Consider the following 19,917-nt stretch of genomic DNA (forward strand, 5'->3'; position numbering starts at 1 on the left):
CAGCTCGTTACCGAGTCGCAGATCGTTCGTGCAAATCGTGCCTACCTCGCAAGGGTATCGGTCAATAGTCTTGCGTCAATCCAACGATTGAAGACCGATAGGCGAGCACAGAGATAGTTATCAATCATCGAGCGCAAATCGGATGGCGAACGCCCGTTAGTCGGGCGACGTTCGGGCGACGTTCACCCGACTTCCGATTGTTTACAAATATTGAATTTCTGGGAATGTGAGGGTAATTCTAACATTGTGGCCCCTTTGGCAGTATGTAGGCTGGCTTTGTGACACACTTTCCTTTCTTGTGTCATTTCTATTATGCCCGCGCATTCCATTCATTGGTTAAAAAGATTCCGACAACAAAATAAGCAACATTTATTGATCTCTTGCCTTTTTTGAGGAACGTTTTGTGTTCCCTTGTCCGCGTGCAAGAGGTCATGGGAGGTTCATTATCATAGATGTATTCACCGTCGATCGCACGAGGCTCGCTTATATGTGAGGGGGACAGATTTGGGGCGAAAAATACGCAAGACCATCTTAAGATCTTAAAAACAGCCGACCTTCCTGCGATCGGGAAGTACGTCCGAAGATCGTATATGATGTGAGGCGGGTATTAAGAACATGTTTCGCTGCACCGCGACCGTCGTAAGACTCCTGAAAATTGCTGGCGATCCCTAAAAATCGCAAGATGATCGTGAGAACACCGGACGTCTTACTCGCGAAAATGTCATTTAGAGCTCGTAAACTAGTCTTCCGATCGAATCGCGCCGAATGTGAGGGGGTATTAGAGATTGAATTTCGCGCAGTGCTGCTGTTCTGCGAACCCGTGTCGTAATCACTGAAAATCAACGTTTTATTGAATGCATGTACAAAGTAATAAAAGTTGGAGGTAAACATACTTTCATTATATAAATCACAATGATGCTTACATTTTCCTCCAAAAGATATAGGACAATATGTACAATAAAACAATAATAGAAGTTATTAAAGTTTAAGGTGGGTGGGATTTGGCGTCTGCACGCAATGACGGCTGGCTTTCATTGTTATTATGGCATAGTCTCGTCAGCAAGCCGTGTTTGGACAAAAGATAATTCAATAAATACACAATTTTCCCACCATATCAACTGTCATTTGGCATATCTATGATAAAGTGCTAGAAAATCAGGCTCTAGTAAACTGACTATGGTGAAGTAATAGAAGAGATGTCATTAGATTCTTTTTCATTGGTGAGAATGATAACACAAAACTTAAAAAAAAACATAATCTAAACTCCCCGTGTTGTGAAGGCAAAATAGCAGCTACTGATATAACTTTTTTGCCCAACAATTGTACAAGGTACAAAGTATAGCATCTACATAACTACAATTCTATAGCTTAACTTAAGGCTTATCTAACTAATACAGGAGTTGTAGTATGGGATAAGGTTTCTTACAATCATTGGAGGCTTTTACAATCATTAAAAGAATTTCTAATGTCTTCACATTCTTTGATATATTTCCTTGTATACAGGGATTGTCACATGCCATGATGTATTTGAATTTGCACTTCAGGTCCATTGAGATAAATCGTTGTGTATAAAATGACAGCCTTGTGTACAGAGAATTACGTATATCAGAATATTTGGAACATACAACCATAAAGTGATATTCGTCTTCAGTTAGATCTGGACAGAATGGGCAAACCCTCTGGTCGATAGGGACTTTTTGGAATCTCCCGGTTTCTATGTTTAATTTGTTACAGCCAATTCTGAGTTGTGTGATTGCCCTACGAACGTCAAGGCTCTTTATGGTTGAAATGTAATTTTCTTGCTTGTTATGCCTGTATGTTCAATGTAGAAAGAGAGTAGAGCTTGGAATTGTTTTGAATAGAGGAATGCCAATTTTACATCTTGTAAACGTTGTCTTAGCGGTGATTGTTAAATAATTGAGGACATTTTTCACGTGGACAGTCCAATCATGTTCTCCGAATGAAACAGTATTGTATGCCTCACGAAGAAAGGTATCTTCGGGTAAATTAACTAAACGGTGCCAATATTTTACATGTTGTATTTCTGCATCAATCATAGCTGGGAAAGTTCCCAATTCTCCCCCGACACCATCGTTTGAGGCTTTGGCATGAATGCCTAACAGAAATTTTTGAAAGCGCATGTCAATGACGTCAAATTCCGGAATTTGTTGATTTGAGTCTAAGTTTATAATTTGGTAAGCGTTAACGTTCTCTCGTAAAATTTGGCTATTGGCATGACGCAATAGTATTTCTTTATCTGTTTTTTTTCCAAAGATAGAAGAACTTTATTGCACGACAATTGTATATGATAGAATGTATGGCAACAACTATTACACAAAGTAGAAAATAGAGGTATAGAATAAAGCTTGATAACCTAATTAACATAACAATAAGGACTAACGTAATTCTTTGATATAATATTACAATTTCCAAACATACAACATATGTGGTATGCCCGTATGGACCAAAAAGCTAACGAGACACCAGCTCACCTTCCTTTAATTATTCATAGAGGAAATAATCAGACAGCTAAGATTGCGAATTGTGATGTCAATCAGATATCTAAAGTTCACTATTCTTACTCTTGTCGTTTCAGAGAAATAAGACGATATATGCATGGTATTTACAGAGTCTTTGTGCTGGAAATATTCCCTTAGTACTAGAAGCAAATGAACAGCGGACCTCGGCTTAACGGTTAGGGACTGTGACCCTTTCCAGTAGAATGCATGTCAAGTGAGCGACACAGTCGGGATTGACACACGACTTCTTGCCTTAGAGGCAAGGCCGCTAACCACTGGACTACATATACAGTCAAACCTGTATTAGCGGCCACCTTTGCATAGCGACCACCTGGCCATTGCGGTCACTTTTTGTCTGCCCCTTGGATTTTTCCCATTGACCTAAGCATTAAGACCGCGGCAACGCAAATTCTGGTCCCATGGACACAGAAACACTGCCTATTGCGACCATACAGCGGCCGTGTGTCCCCCTGCGCCCGGTTTAGAGTCGTAGTTTGTGAGGATTTGGAGTTCCCGACAGGATCATTTTGGCGGTGGCGGAAGGTATGCGTGCCTTGAACGTTAGAGAGTATATAGAGACACAAGTATTTGTCAGCGAATTCATCAACATTCCGCTTGACAATATCAATAATTTTCGGGATCCTACGGATTTGGCTTTGACAGGCTCAGTTGAATTTTGAGAAGATCGAACAATCTTACTTGACGAAACAATCGTACTTGACGAAACAATCTTACTTACCGCTGTAGACAGGTTTGACTGTATACACGCTACAACAGTTGAGACTGAAATGCGAGGAGGTGTGTGTTTACAGACATCACAGCAACGTACGAAACTCACCTAGAGCAGCCATGAGACTGAAGAAAACGAACGCTAGGAGACGCTGCATCTTCAACTCTTATTACAAGTAGCTAGCTTCTGATTTTGTTCAACGTCTCAACCACAATCCGATGGCTACTTGTTGTCTAAAAGACTTGTCCCCGCGTAGCGCCAATACCCCGGGTCATTTCTCTGTTTATGTTGTCCCGCAGGGGCCAAGCACGTCACCGGAACGTACTGCGCCTGCGCGAACATTCTCAACTCCCGGGAGACGCCGGAAGACCCGGAAATGACCTGCCTGGCAGCGCATCCATGCGGGTTTCCTGGATGATTGCAACAATACCGCAGCTTGATTGCTTGATCCAGCTAGCCTTGTGCAAAGTTATAGATGTGGATAATCTGAATAAAACAATGTTACTTGATAATAATGCTTGGATTGTGTTGATATTTGTCATTAAAAAAAACGACCCTCTTTCTACTGTCCATTCGAAAAAGAGGTCTAGCGCTACTTAAGTACCGCATTTAAGAAAGTATGTGCGTATATAAGGGTAAAATCTTGTGTAACATTTTCCATGCAACCATGTCTCTAAAATAAAACTGTGCAACAAGCTGGGTTTCAATGCAACGTTGACCAAAACACCCTGTATATGTTGTTTTAGAATTGAACGTTTACTTATACCTGTAAAAGATCAAATGACTGACTTGGAACCTTGTTTATCGTGGGATCGCACGTGGGGATCGCGATGCCAGCTGTTTTAAATCAGGTCACATGTGGTCAAGGGTCATAGTGCACGCTGCTAAGCTATAATCAGACGACACCATGGCAAACAACCGAGTTTAGCTTTGATTCTTGATCAATAAAAACAATTTCTCTGCAACTTTGTGTCAAGATGTGTTCATTGACTATTTTACAATAGAACTGTAAGAAAAGTGTGTGCCATTTAGAGGCTATAGGATGTCAAGGCATTAAAAATTCTCCCCCGATCGTCGATTGACACCGTAACTCTCCTTAATATGTTTTCGCGGGGCGGCAATTTCGTAAACCCGGAAGTAGCTACCGCAGCACAGCTATGGAGCGCCTCTGCTTCCAGCGGGGCAAGACCCGTGGGAAAGCCGGGTGCAGTGGCGAAACTGGCCCCTTGATACTGATAGAGTCTAAGACGGCAAGCAGGCTGGGCATGCCGCCTGGGAGTCGCCTGTGCCGCCGGCATTATGATCAGAGCCGCCGGCGCCGACCGACCACTTGTTGCTGCCCCGCACCACCGACTGGGAAACACTCCTCTACTTTAGTGCAATGTCCCTCCCGTCTTTTAACTGTTTTTAATTGTCCAACGTCGTCTGTCATATGTACGTCCTGTAAGCGTGATGTCGACAAGTCCCCTATGTTTGTGCAAGATCCTAACTACACCCCCCCAATGAAGCGATCAAGGGTAAGCCATGTTTGAGCTCAGTGCACTTGAATGAACATATGCAATATTCTTTCCAATATGATTAAAGTATGAAATACAAAGATACATTTACAGTGAAAACAATGCAGAGGAATAAGCAGAGCCAAGCAGTGAAACAAAAATAATAATATTTTATTCTAAATCATGTTACATCTTTAGTCCATGTAGTCTCATATCAAAAGGTCATTACTACCCCTATCAAGTGCCATGGCAATATCAAAATCATGACATGATAAAACAATGCTAGAAAAAGGCTGAATAATAAGTTGGGCAATGTCTTGTGTTATAGATCCCAGAACCTGCCCAAGACAGACAGCAAAATATTGCACGATGTCTGTTTCAGGTAAGAAACAATCTGTACCAAATATTTCTTAACAAACCGACAATAATGATGGCTTATAGGTCACAAAGTTGACATCAATCAATACACTAACTTAAGACATCACATCAATCAATACACCAACCTAAGACATCACATCAATCAATACACCAACTTGAGACATCACATCAATCAATACACCAACTTAAGACATCACAATGGGAGGTCAGGGTCATATGAAATATAATGCAGATACAGATTACATTGAGTGCTATTAGATTCATCAACCTATGTCAACAGTGGTAAAATTTGCACTGTTGACAGGATCGTAAACAGTAGAAAACTTTGCACATCAGTGTAATCTTTTGGCAATCCTGTATCAGATGGTTTTGTGTTCAAATCCTGGCCTATTCCTCAGATGTACAGTAGAATTTTTACAACAAATAACAATTACATATTTGTCAGTTTAATAGAGACATAGTTTGCTATCTTGTAGTAATGTTACAGTAACTGTATAACACAGTAAGAAAAGAACCCATGCACTGTTGTTACTGCAGGCTTCTTAAAAATACAGGAATATACAGGTGACATTGACACTGTACACTAAATTAAAGCATGTCCTGAAAGATTGTTACTGCCTCAGATCCATGTAATTACTTGCCAACTTTACAGAGTTTTAATGGCAACAATTTACAATAAACAAAGCTTTTTCGTCTGTTAACAACATATGGTTGAGTCATATTCTTTTCTGTAGCGTCGAGAGACTGACTTTATTTGGATCCAAATTTAGCTTAGAAACGTTGTCAGCTATTCTTCCTATGGTCCTCAACATAGAAATACATCAATACACACATAACGGACATTACAGAAAGATTATAAAAATAAACACACTAAAATTACATCAAATACATCATGAGACCTTGCCACTGACATGCAAATGATCCTGTCAACAGTAGAAAACTTTGCACTGTTATCGTCATGTCAACAGTGGAAAAAATTGCACTGCTGACAGGATCGTCCTGTCAACAGTGAAAAGTTTTCTACTGTTGACAGGATCATCCTGTCAACAGTGCAAAGTTGTCTACTGTTGACAGGACGATCCTGTCAATAGTTTCAGTCATATTTTTAACAACATTAACTTTGACTTGCTACTTGTTATCCAGTATTATAATTTACAACTTATACAAGAACACACGGAGTGGACAATTTCTTCAACTGTATGAGTCAGTCATAGTGGAAATATTGGGATAGAGTTGATATTTCTCTCTGCAAACTCTAGGCTCCTGCTGCCCAGTCCACTACTGCTGCCCTGCCCACTACTGCTGCAAGGTCCGCTACTGCTGCACAGCCCTCTACTGCTGCCCTGCTCACTACTGCTGCAAGGTCCGCTACTGCTGCAAGGTCCGCTACTGCTGCAAGGTCCGCTACTGCTGCCCTGCCCACTACTGCTGCAAGGTCCGCTACTGCTGCACCGCCCTCTACTACTGCACAGTCCTCTACTGCTGCACGGTCCGCTACTGCTGCAAGGTCCGCTACTGCTGCACGGTCCGCTACTGCTGCAAGGTCCGCTACTGCTGCACAGTCCGCTACTGCTGCAAGGTCCGCTACTGCTGCACAGCCCTCTACTGCTGCACAGTCCTCTACTGCTGTACGGTCCGCTACTGCTGCAAGGTCCGCTACTGCTGCACAGTCCACCTGCAGCACGGAAAGACCAAGTAACTATTAGCAACATGTTACTGCTTGGGCAATGACTTCCTCTTGCTTTTTGTCAATTGCATAAAGGTAGCTAGCTGTATGATTGGTTAGAGTTGTTTATCAAAGTTGCAACATGCAATACTGTCTTAACTGTATATGTGTGAATATAGCCTCATTTTTTTGCAGGAAAGGATCTGCCTACACTGGTAGGAGACTTCCAGCTGTCACTGTACAGAGCACAGGTTACCGACAAGGACTTCCGGCTTTACGACCCAGACCGCATGGAAGCCTTTGCAAACAAACACGCACCTGGGCTATGGAACACACTCCTGGGCAGCATAACCAGGACAGATCAGCGACTGGAGCCAGAGAACCTTTGGAAACAAAGGAAAAAAGTTGTTACAATTCTGTACGACTTAGCCTATGCCAGGTGGTTACATGAATGGCATACATGTACATCTTATTGTCAGTAAATCACACATACCTTTCTTTCTTTCTTGTAGTTTTAAAATACCTGCTTTTGCTACCTATACCACAAACATCTTTTAGACCTGGTCTTAGTTAATAACCCAAACATAATTGAAAAAAAACACAGTTGTTCCGGGAATAAGTGACCATGACATGGTTCTAGTGGAGTTCTATGGAATTCAAGGTACTACACTAAACTGGCTGAAGGTTTTCCTGACGAATAGAGAGCAAACGGTAGTGGTGGAAGGGAAGGCCTCAGCTCCAGTTAAAGTAGCGTCAGGAGTTCCAAAAGGGACTGTGCTGGGACATTGCTCTTCCTCTTGAGTCTTGTACATAAAAGACTTACCAGACCAGCTCAATTGAAGTGTGAGGTTATTCCCCGATGACTGTCTGATATATGTAGAGGTATCCACACAAAATGATTCACATTCAAAGTTCTTCAGAAAGATCTGAACAAACTAGAAGAATGGCAAAGGAAATGGCTTATGCAAACCAATCCTGATAAGTGCTATATTATGCACATAACGAACAAACGAACACCAAATGTGTCCCCTTATCAGTTTTGTGGTCAGACATTAGAAACCACAAAAAGTGTGGCAATTAAAATTATTGCCATAGCGACGGTTTTAATGTTTATAAGTTTTACAGATTGTTGTTGTTAATGGGTTTTAATAGTCGTATTCCATTCGTTTGGCGATCGATGTTCATAGAGCATTGCTGTCAAAGGGGGTCCCTTGTGAGTGAAGGCTGAACTAATGTAAATGCTCATCATCGATTTTACAAATCAGGGCCTCATTTTACATGAATGATATCAGTTGATCATCCTCTCTAGCTAAATAACAATATGCTAAAAAAAGGGTTTTTGCCAGTATCGATATAGATATAGATATATAGATATATAGATAGATAAAAATATTTTTCTACTGAATTAATTGTGTTTGTCATCAATTATGCAAATAAGGCTCTCATTTGCATAAACTATATAACTTGATCATCTCCAACAAATTGACATGTGCAATATATGTTAAGAAAGGAGACTTTTGTCGCCTTTTCTGCTAATTTATGCAAATTAGGACCTAATTTGCATAGTTAATGTTAAACGATGTTCACTTGTACATAACTTCCAAATGCTACAAGTAAGAAGTTCCCGTCATTTATCAAAATGACATTATAGCATTTTCTCATTAATTATGCAAATTATGCATTTAGTTATCAATATTCTCCTCTTTCTCAGTTACAAAGGTCACATGTTGTAATGGTCCTTTAATTGAGCTGAGCATGTTTCCCAATTTATTATGCAAATTAGCTTCCACTCTGCATAATTCTTCATAATTAATATGTAATTATATTAAGCATCACGTAACCTATCCACATACCAAAAACCATAACAATCCGTCAACCCCTTCTTTAGTTATTCCCTTTAGAAGTCTGACACCTAAGTCTAAACCTGTCCTGCAGTTCCAAAATAAGCCGCTAGGGGGCCCAAACCTATACCACTTACTTACAGCATCAAGAGCTGTCTACCACTTAAGATTCATAGCCGCAGCATGTCCAGAACTCGAGATATCAAACCAAGAAGTTCCGCTGCAGTACCGTAACAGGCCACTAGAAGGCCAAAAAATCTTATCGCTTCCAGGTCTCAACAAGACCTACCCACGTACCGAATATCAATACAATTCATCCAGGCGTTCTTGAGCTATGGTGGTCTTCTACAACCGGCACACACCTACAAACGCTAGCCAAAATATAACTTTCTTGGCGAAGGTAACCATCACATCGCTATCTCACAACCCCCACATGTTTTAAGCTCAAACAATGCTTGTTTCACACATCAGTTTGTACTTTTGAAAACAGAAAGATATTAAGGGTGAAGAAGGCCACCAAACTTTCCAAACTCCTGGACACATAAACCACGAACGAACCCGGAAGTGATTTCCACGACTCACAGGTCATTTTCCGAGAAACATATCTCCACAACCTTTTACCCCCTGTTTCAAATGTTTACATTTCCATGACCACCATACTACATACTACAATTCGGGTACGTCTGAAGTCCTAGGCTTTTCTCAATTTTGCATGGCTATCAATCAAAAATTGCCTTGCGCGAATACGGAAAACACTGCTGAGCACGTACGTGCCCTGGGGGGGAAAGCTTACCCGTGGAGATAATGGTACAGTCCGGCATGATGCAACTTCGCATGCGCGGACTTTTGACATTCCTGACATTCCTATACAGTTTTTAGAATACTTTGGAAACGGTTCCACACTATACTATTAAGCTCGCCCATCAGGCGTCGCTAAAAACCCACCCATACCTAGCCTGACTAAAATCGCCCCTAGCGGCCGGCCCTAAGATTGCCGCCTCTCTCGGGGGGAGGGGGTCATTAAGCCCAGCCGGCGAGAGCTTGTGTAAACACAGGCTAACCCATACCTAGGTGTGTTACATTAACAACTGGGCTGAAGTGGGGTAGCCTGGAATCCAGCCGTGTTGTGCTTTGGTCGCTCTGCTTCCTTGCGAACACGTCTGGCATTCGTTAGCATTGGAACGATCGGTCCTTACGTCACTAATGCGGGAAAGATAGAAGTAGTGTTCCGTTCGATTACGAACTGTAAACATGATTCTGTGTGTACGATTTCCACCTTGGTGGTGCTTTGCGAAGGGGGCTTGGAGCCAACAGCCAATCAGAAATCGCGCACATAAAGTGTGCGAATATTCAAATGCCGATCGTTCCAATGCTAACGAATGCCAGACGTACTGGCAGGAGCAGAGCGACCAACGCACAGTACGGATGGATTCCAGGCTAGAAGTGGGGTGTCCATGTTAGCAAAATAACAACCAAGGCTAAACAGACATTGGGAGTAATCAAATGCAATTGTGGGCATGCCCAACCAGGGTAAAATCACTTGCATACACGTCACTGGTAAAACCTACTAGTAACCTTGAAAATGCCACTACAGTATGGGACCCTTATACAAAGAAAGACAAAGATAAACTGAAAAGGGTACAGAACCAAGCTGCCCGATTCTGTACAAATAACTACAACAGGGATTGTAGTGTTACCAAAATGAAAACAGATTTCCAGTGGATGTCACTTGAAGACAGAAGGAAAATGTCCAGACTTTCCATCATATACAAAATGACCAATAAACTGGTGGACGTACCAACTGATAAGTATCTAATTCCAGCTCAAAAAAGAACAAGAAACAGTCATGCCTTCAAGTACCAGAGTTACCAATCTGGAATTGATGTGTTCAAAAATTGGTACTTTCCCAGAACTAGAGTTCGGCGACCTCATACCTCCATGAAAATTTAGAGCTTTTGTAAATTTTATGCAATTGACTAACACATTAACATAATTTATGCATGGTATTGTTCATCATTGACTAACGTACACATGTCACAATTATAAAATTCCCATTATTAATCATAAAGCGTTTTTGCAATTTTTACATAAATTATGCAAATAAGTTCCTCATTACCATATTTGGTATCTGCTTATATTCCACCCATCATACTTAACATGTGTTACACTTATTGAAGTCCAGTTATTGAAAACAATGGAATTATACAATTTCCTCATTAATTATGCAAATTAGGTCCTAATTTGCATAAAATGTATATCATTATGAACATCTTTGCCTAAGGTACCCGCATGCCTAAAATGATGCCAATCCATCAATCTTTTCTGCAGTTATCCTCTTTAGAATGTCTTGACAAAAACGCCCCTGCAGTTCCGAAATTAAATGTTAGGGGGCTGAAACCTGCCCCACTTTGTCATGACACTGCAAGCTATCTACCAGCCAAATGTCAAGACCATATCACATCCAGAACAAGAGATACATTGAAAAAAACTGCCATGATATAATATCCTCATTAATTATGCAAATGTACTCCTATTTTGCATAATTAGTATTTAATCTTGTACAACATTGTCTAAGGTACCTACATACCAAAAATGATGAAAATCCGTTGTTCCCTTCTTGAGTTATCCTCTTCAGAAGTTTTTGACAAAAATGCCCCTGCTATCCCCAAACTAGACGCTAGGGGGCCCAAACTTACGTAATTTTTTCCTGAGCACAAGAGCTATCTAATACTTAAAAATCTTGACCATAGCATGTTCAGAACACCGAGATAGCAAAACCGGAAGTTGCGCTGCAGTACCAAGGTCACACACCAGGGGGCTCAAAATTGACCTTGACCTTCGTCTTCCCAACCCCTACCCACATACCAAATATCGTAGTCCATCAAGAGGTTCTCAAGTTATGATGACCACAAATATGCGGACACACAGACACACGCACACACAGACACACACACAGACACACTCAAAACTATACCTCCATTTTTTCATGGAGGTAATTATTGTAGAGTGGAATTTATTATCAAGTACAGTAGGGGCATCTTCTCTGGGTAGTTTTAAAGAACGCTTGCAGATAGATGTGCAAAAGCTGGGTGTAATGAGCCGTCGGTGTAATGTAACCAGCTGCTGCCGCGCCGCGTGCCTGCGAAGCTGGCGTGTTACACCGAACGGCGGTTATACCGGCTATATATGTACAGATACAGATACACCTTGTTTTTGACCACCTACACCCTATGTGATAGTCTTCTCCTGTATTGGTTACAGGTCGCAGAAAACAAATATGCTCCATGTTGATGTCGGTAAGGAGTTGTGTCACCGAGGCCTTTCTAGCGAGGGCTTGCGTGCTGGGGCACAACTACTGTACAGCGCGTCCAAATCGACAGTTGAAGCCAGCATGCAGGGAGACACGAAGACCCTCCTGCACAAGAATGCAGAGAGAATTTCCACTGCGATTAAGGTAATGATGGGTTTGTAATTCACTACCATCACAACCTGTTAGTCAGTTATCACTTGACTCACATGAAATGCATTGAATTGTGTTGGAAAGAGTTGTTGTGTGGGAATGTATTAAGTACATGTCTTGTCTTAATTACATATCCTTCTGTTCACATCACTTTTACTCAGGACAAGAAGTTGCTCGTGTTGATGATTGACGACTACCATGTCATCCACACGAACCCACAGCCCCACAAGCTAGAAACATCAACCGCCATCCATATGGCCACAGCAATGCTTAACATTCTGGATGCAGCAGCAGTTCCTAAGGGCAAGCTGCACAGCACAGCACCAACAGACAAGGGGCTGTGTGTGGGTGGGATTCATCCTGTAGATGCAGAAAAAGCCGTCAGCAACATTGCGGGAACTTTCAACGTCAGCATACAACAGATGATCCCTCCTGGATTCAAGCTGTCTGCCAAGATGTATGAACAGACGCTAAGGGATTTCAGGTCAGAAATTTAGCATGCAGACCTGCAGAAAGTAAATTTGTACAATACGTCTTTGACATTCACCTGTGTTTGTTGATAAGGCCTAGGAAAAAAATGTCATGTTTTCTGTTTCCCTACCTACCCTGGAAAAAAACTGCCGATCCTATACTTTTTGGGAGAGTAGGTAGCGGAGTCACAAAGTTTCCAGTTAGAAATAGAATTTTTATTCAGCCTGCTTCCTATTAATGCAGTAAAAACACTGCTTGCCCTGTCTAATGAAGGATAAATGTATCTATTAATATTATGCACAAAATTAAAGTTTGACATTGTAAGAAAAGTGTCCTCATACATTTCAGTTTACTTTATTCAACTGTATTGCAATATGTGTCACTATAGTTTTGACCAGCCTAGAAAAAATTACAAGAACAAAAAGATAATCCCTACCTACCGACCCTATTTTTTCAGGACTGAAACAGGAAACACAGCATTTTATTCCCTAGGCCTAACTCATGTGTTGCCCTATGTACAGTTACATATTAGAATGAAAGATTCACCATGGACATGATCAAAATTAAAACTATTTTGAACACAAACATATTCTATTTACAAGAACTTAAGTACATATACAAATGTTTTATGTACACCTGTATTGAAGTTTCCTTAGGTTTTGTGTCATTAATATTTAAGGCTGATTTATGCTTTCCTATGTGCTAATACTTTTTTCCTTTTTCAAATCAAACAGAACCTACTGCCAGGTTGGTGACACACAGGAACGATGTTCACTGGACACATGTCTGCTGCTAGACGAATGGCACCAGAATCTTCACTCAGGAGAGGATTATGAGCAAGCTATTCTCCATGTGTTCCAGCTTTATCCTATGTTAAGAGAGTATGTCAAAGAGTGTGCACTCCTCTTTGTAGCTGACTGGCCAGGCTTTTTCAAGCCGAAGAAGCTGTTGGCGCAAGGTGTGTTGCCAGATGGCTTCTTGATGCGACAAGGTCCGTTCCACATATCTCTGAACTTCAATGAACACACCTATGTCATGTACCAGCCGATATTTGCTCAGCTCCATAAAGCTCTTTGTGGAGGTCAAGTCCCTTGGAAACCAAAGTATGACAGAATCATCTTCCTCCAAACTGCACTGTACCTGGGATGGGATGTGTTAAGACAAGACATACTCCAGAAGTTTGGGCTCTGCAAAGATCCAGAGGTGCTGACACTATTCCTGCTATTAGAAGAGGTCAATCCGATTGCTGTCCTACTGTATAGTGTCGTATTTCGTGGAGGAAACTACGATTTGTGGAGGAAGCTTCTCGGAAGGTGTGCCATGTTATTCCTACAGTGGGGGCGGCATCACTATGACAGGGCCACCATTTGCCACATAACAGATGACCTCCATCTCGAAGCAAATTGTGCAGAGGCATTTTCAGCAATCAAAGCTAATCTCCCCAGCATCACCGAGAAACCAGTTGAAGTCTTCCACAGCATTCTGAGGCGGCGAACAAAATCATGGACGACGCCAGAAGCTATCCAAAGGACTGCCCGTACCGCTGCCATGAGGAACTTTAATGACGACTTTCTCACCTACATGTGGCCATCCACTAGTAATCGTCCATCAAAAGACTTTGAGCTTGTCCAAGGAGCAGCCGCAAAACATCTGCACAGTCTCTTCCAGTCTGTCCTTCAGAATTTGGGGAAAGCCAGCAGAGTAGCTATTTCCTTACCTACAGGTAGAGTTGCCACAACTGAGTACTTCCTGCCATCGTTTGAAACCAATATAAGCACAGCTAGCATGCCATACTCCTTCAGCATCGGCCATGACCCGGATCCAGGAAAGCAGTGTGATGCCATCCCATGCCAGCACGGAGGCAGACCATCCACCCGTCTGCTGTGTGGGCATTGCATCTGCTGTAGTGACACATGTACAATCTGTACACCAGCCCTTCTGGAGAAAGTGAAGCAAGTCTCCAAGAAATTCAACACAAGCCTGTTGGACAAAACCCGCCATAACCAAGAAAAACAGGCCATCAATCAGGAAGAACAAGAGTCTGAAGAACAAGAACCATCTCTCCTAAGGCTCACAGACGATGAGAAAAAGAGATTAAAATCATCAGAATTCAGGCAACAACTCCGAAACACAGTTCAAGAATGGCCAGCTGTGCCACAGCCTGGTGAAAGCTCCACAGTCCTGCATCAGAAAAATCTGCCAATAGTCAAACAGCGGCGATGTTCACATTGTAGAAAACCGGGACATGTCAAATCGCGCAAAGGAACAATTACATGTCCAAGCCTATTGGCTCAAGCACGTGTAGAGGAAGAAAGAAACCGCCAAACACAGCCCTCAAGCTGCCAAACACAGCCATCAAACTGTCAAACACAGCCATCAAACATCAAGAAATTCATCTTCCCTCATGAACTGTCACAATCCACCATAGACAGACGAGTTGGTGGCAGCAATGCTTGTGCAGTGATATCTCTCCTGTTTGCGCACAGATGTCTGTCTTCACCTACCATAGGTAATAACATTGTGCTCCTTGCTGTTGAAGTGATGAGAGAGGGTAATCGACTATACGACACCCATTTCTCCACTGGATGTCTGCTGACTGTTGAGGAAGCAAATCGTGTCATCCCCAGCCCATTCTCAACTTTGTCTACAGAACAAGCTGTGGAATTTGAGCTTGACACGGAACATGGACTGAGGCATCATGTTGCTAACCTGCAGAATGGGCAGGCCCTCCTGTATACGCAGAGCGGCAACACCATATCATTCACCTCTACTGCACAACAGATTGTCATGTTTGACAGCCATTTACATGGACAGAATGGTGCCTTACTCACCATAGGACAGAAGGACATCAGCCACCCTGTACAAGTAGTCCAGTCCATGCTGCAGTCTTACAGGATCCACCTTGGTTGTGTCCGACTGGGAACAGTTGTAGTAGTCAGCTGAGTAAGTGCCACACACATGTTCCTGAAAGTTACAAATGTTAAACACAATTCTTCAATTGAGCAGTCAGTCAGTCAGTCAGTCATAGTCATATGGTGTATTACAATTGAAGATGTTTTAAAGCAACTGATCATCATTGCTACAAATTATATATAACAATAGCATTGCTTACATTTTCACTTCATGCATCAAAGTTCACGAGATATTCATAAAACCACAGATACAAAACAATCTGTCCATGTCACATGTTTTCATGCAGTTAGCAAATGGGGTAAAAATGGCATTGACAGTGATTAAACTTTTAAATTCTATACATACTATGTTCATACTGACTCCTCTACTTCAATGTTGTCAGTAAAAATGACATATGTAGATGCATAGCAGTGGCGGCGGCACCATGGGGGCAGTGGGGGCGGCCGCCCCCACAAAAAATAGGTCGTGGGGGCGTCGCCCCCACAATAAAATAAGCTGAAACACTCAAAATCAAGCTGAAACCCTTGTGTATATTTTCACTAATGGAAATTTCATCAAATCTCGCTAGTCTACCGGCAAAATCTGGCCCTGAAAATGCAGGAAATGACGTTTCAGAGGGTCCAGATTTAAAATTTTCAAAGGACCTCCCTTGTGAAGATTCGCGCCGTCGGCACTGGACATGGTGGGAAAATGCTACCGGAGCGTCGTCCCCCACGACCTTTTTCTAGTAGAAATTTCGTTATCAAACTTAGATTTGTTTACAAGCAAAATGTTCCCCATAAATGCAGGAAATGGCATTCAAAGTGTCCTGATTTAAAAATTTCTCCAAAACTCCCTTGCGGCGGCTTGCGTCTTCGGGGTTCACGACGACGTAGTGCAAAATATGTTGGTGCGTGGGTCGTCGCCCTCAAAAATCGTTTTCTCTACTAAAAGTTTAATTAAATTCAGCTTAGTCTGTCTGCAAAATTTGTCCCTCAAAATACAGGAAATGGCGTTTCAGAGGGTCTAGATTTCAAAAATTTCCAGAACCTACCTTGCAACGGCTCGTACCTTCGCCGCTCGAGATGGTGAAAATATGTTGGGGGTGTCGCCCTCAATAACTAAAGCTAAAAATATGTGCATTTTTGATAGAAATGTCATTGAAGTTAGCTTAGTCTGGCAGCAAAATTTGCCCCTCAAAATACAGGAAATAGCGTTTCAGAGGGTTTAGATTTGAAATTTTTCCGGGGGGGCATGCCCCCGGACCCCCCTAGAAGGGTCGCGCCTCCGGCGCGACACCTCGGGCCTTCGGCCCTCGATTTAGTGATATGAGAAATTGTCGCCCCCACAACTAAAAAATGGTGCCGCCGCCTCTGCATAGATGTGCTAAATAGTTATGGTCATGTTCAATTCATGTTCCAAAGCTGATCTCAAACAGTGAGTGAGACCTTGACTTGCACTCCACACTTAATTCTATTGTCCTTTGTTTCTCAGGCTCTTCAACATGGCCCAGATACTCACCTGCTACTCACATGGTCGTCTTGGCTGAACTGGACGCTTGGTTACCTATGACCAAGGACCTCCTTGCTATGAGTATGACTCAGTATACACATCTGTTGACAAAGAACAAGCATGCCATACATTTCATATACATTGTTGTATAACCGAACGTTGCCTTTCAAAGTTGTTGTTTACAATAAAGTTTTTGCTGATATAAAAGGGAAAGTGGAGCATGTAAAATGTTTGTACATGTAGTATGTACACGTTTGTAACCATGTTACCCAGCCCCGTCTACATTATTTGGCAGGGTCTGTCATATTTTAGCGACACAACAAGCTGTGATTGCCCAGTACTTTCTGTTAATTTCTTGAAGAACCCTGGAACATATACTACCTAGTATAACGTTACATTGTATATTATAATAGATATAGCAGCCTTTGGTGTTTACTTGTCAAAGTATTTTGTTAGATTTTACATCTCTTAGTCTTGGTATGCAACTTTTCAAACCCAGCTTAACAAGCATTGTACTCTGCAACTGATAAAAACAGTGAAGAATCTGTAAAGAATCGATATTGCTATGTGTAATGTTACATAAGGAAGAATCAATATTGCTATGTGTAAATAATGTAGAAATTCTTGCAAAGAGAGCACTCTTCCGTCTTTAACATGGCACATGTGCAAAATAAACACAATTTTGCTGAGCTGACGTTACCGTGTGACAATCTTTCTAATCGTAGCCTGGATGAACATACACAAACCCTCTAATATGAAGCCAAACTTCGAAAAATTATACAATTCCAGCTCTTGTCACAAGGATTCTCCTTCTACACCCCGTCTGTTGGCACGGTGCACGGTGATTGCTATCAATAGCAAGACAAAAGGAACCACAGTGTACCTGAAACTGGTGAAAGGCATAGGCCAAATCCTCGTACGCCCTCCCCCACGTGTAATCGTACCGAAGCACGCCCATTTTACGGTCGGTAGTTTCATCAAAATCCAATCGAATGTCTTCATACACATACCTTAGAAACCAGTGAAGTCTCCTGCCCGGTTACGACACAGAGTTTTCCTCATCTTACAATTTGTCAAGCAAAAAAATATGTTGAAACGTTCTCCAGACACGATTTCAGGCGCCATAAACACAGCCAGCTGAGCCAGCTGGTATCCCAGGTTTCGCGCAGGCGCAGTACGTTCCGGTGACGTGCTCAGGGGCCATGAACTATAACGTATCACGTGGCATTCTGGTAATCCTACACGCACACCTGGACCGTTCCATTGTATGGTGGGAGGATTGGAATCAATGTCATTTGCGCACAGGCAATGGCGCATTCTCGGTCTTTTCTTTTGCTATTCATATTTCAGCCATACCATAGGTAGGACGAAATTGTATTCGTAATGTTCCCTCTTTTTTCTCCTGCCAAATCTCAAAACACGTTCTCTCCGTCGTTCCTGGGCCGAATGACCTGAAATTTGGCACAAGTGTACAGTGGGCCAATAGCCAGATGTGTTTTTTCTTCCATTTTTTTTGTATTTGCCTCTAAAATTATTTTATTGAAGTTTTATGGTCATTTTTAGACCAATACGGTATATTTTGCACCCCTGCTGTACCCTGGTATTACAATTGAATGACCTGACATCTGGTATAGATAGGTATTAGATATATAAAATGATCCAAGTAAAATTTGGCGTAAGATACTTTAAAATGCGTCGATGTAGGTTAGACATCCAGGTAATACGATACACCAAAAAGTAGTCACTCAAGCAACTGGATATGGTTGGAAACTGAGTAACTATTTTTTGGTGCACGTACTTTAAAATGCTTAATTTCAGCACTTTTCTGAGGGAAGGTGGGGAATTTTTTTCGGCCTCCTGTGCACAATTACTCCACGGAGGTTTGTTTCCTACGGGCTTTTGTAATCGAATGCGCTTTGTCATGTCTAAGTTTCCGTGGCGCCCCCTGTCGACAAACAATATAAATGCCCTACCTTTCAATTGTTTGCCACGAATCTGCAACGTCATCGTGAAGAAGCCTACGCTACGTGTACACAACAGGTGGATTTGCAAAGGATCTACTCCGAGACTGTTAAGCGTTGTCATCGTGAGAAGTCACAGCGTCTACCGGTATTATAAGCAGTGAACGACTGACTTTCTCATTTCACATTGCTATAATACCGCCTTACAGGACCACCGTACCAGCTTCCACCATGCCGACACAGAAGGCCTACAAAACAGGTGGGTAGAAACGTTAGACAGTATTTACCACGAATATAATATAGGATTAGCCTGACTAGGACTAGCTCTTTTCGATAAGTGCGGTGGTTCTTAAACATGCTCAAAGTTAGTCTCTCCCCAAACACGGGACCTCAATTTAGCGTCCAATCCGAGGGACGGCCCTACCCGGAGCTAGGTACTTATTTTTACCTGAGTGAAGTGAGGTATTTCGTGTTAAGTGCCTTCCCCAAGGGCACAACTTCGGAGCATATCAGAGGACTCGAACCCATGACAAACTACGTCTGTATACAAGCCAAAAACATTGACCAGAAAAGTGTTTATTGTAAATCGACTCAAAATAATCTAATTGATATACAAATATTGACTTTGATTCATGAATACATAGGAACCGTGTTCTGGATGGAAACCCTAACATCCACAGAAAACTAGCTCGTTCTGTTTTCTGAATATATATGCAAAAGGTCAACAGTAATAAAGTACAGTAAAGGTAAAGGTGTTCACGTAACCCTTTGAGGCCATAGGGCAATGGATTGTTACCGTACGGTCACTGTGTCCATGGCGGAGCCTATCCCTCTCCCTCCACCGTCTTCCCCTCCCTGATCAACGTTAGGTACTCATTTTACACCTGGGTGGAGTGAGGACACGATGTCTAGCCTAAAATGTTGGGAATAAAACCCGTGACCCCTAATCTCGATCTCGTATCCACCAGCATAGCCTTTTGGCCACACGCCA

At 42.1% G+C, this 19,917-nt stretch overlaps 2 protein-coding genes across 3 annotated transcripts in view; one reads left to right on the forward strand and one right to left on the reverse strand.

Annotated features, from left to right (window-relative positions):
- Positions 1-3,553, reverse strand: part of LOC118417293 (phospholipase A1-like) — a 12,246-nt gene extending 8,693 nt beyond the window's left edge. For both annotated transcript variants that reach the window (XM_035822795.1, XM_035822796.1), the window contains exon 1: positions 3,358-3,553. In XM_035822795.1, coding sequence (XP_035678688.1) covers positions 3,358-3,406 — 49 coding nt within the window. In that variant the 5' untranslated portion in view covers positions 3,407-3,553. The remainder of the gene's footprint in view (positions 1-3,357) is intronic.
- A 15,225-nt stretch (positions 3,554-18,778) lies between these two features.
- LOC118418231 (glutathione S-transferase omega-1-like) overlaps positions 18,779-19,917 on the forward strand; it is a 4,650-nt gene continuing 3,511 nt past the window's right edge. The window contains exon 1 of the mRNA XM_035824074.1: positions 18,779-19,185. Within this exon, the coding sequence (XP_035679967.1) occupies positions 19,158-19,185 (28 nt within the window). The 5' untranslated portion in view covers positions 18,779-19,157. The remainder of the gene's footprint in view (positions 19,186-19,917) is intronic.

This window comes from Branchiostoma floridae, chromosome 6 (genome assembly GCF_000003815.2).
Source record: "Branchiostoma floridae strain S238N-H82 chromosome 6, Bfl_VNyyK, whole genome shotgun sequence".
NCBI classification, from domain to species: domain Eukaryota; kingdom Metazoa; phylum Chordata; class Leptocardii; order Amphioxiformes; family Branchiostomatidae; genus Branchiostoma; species Branchiostoma floridae.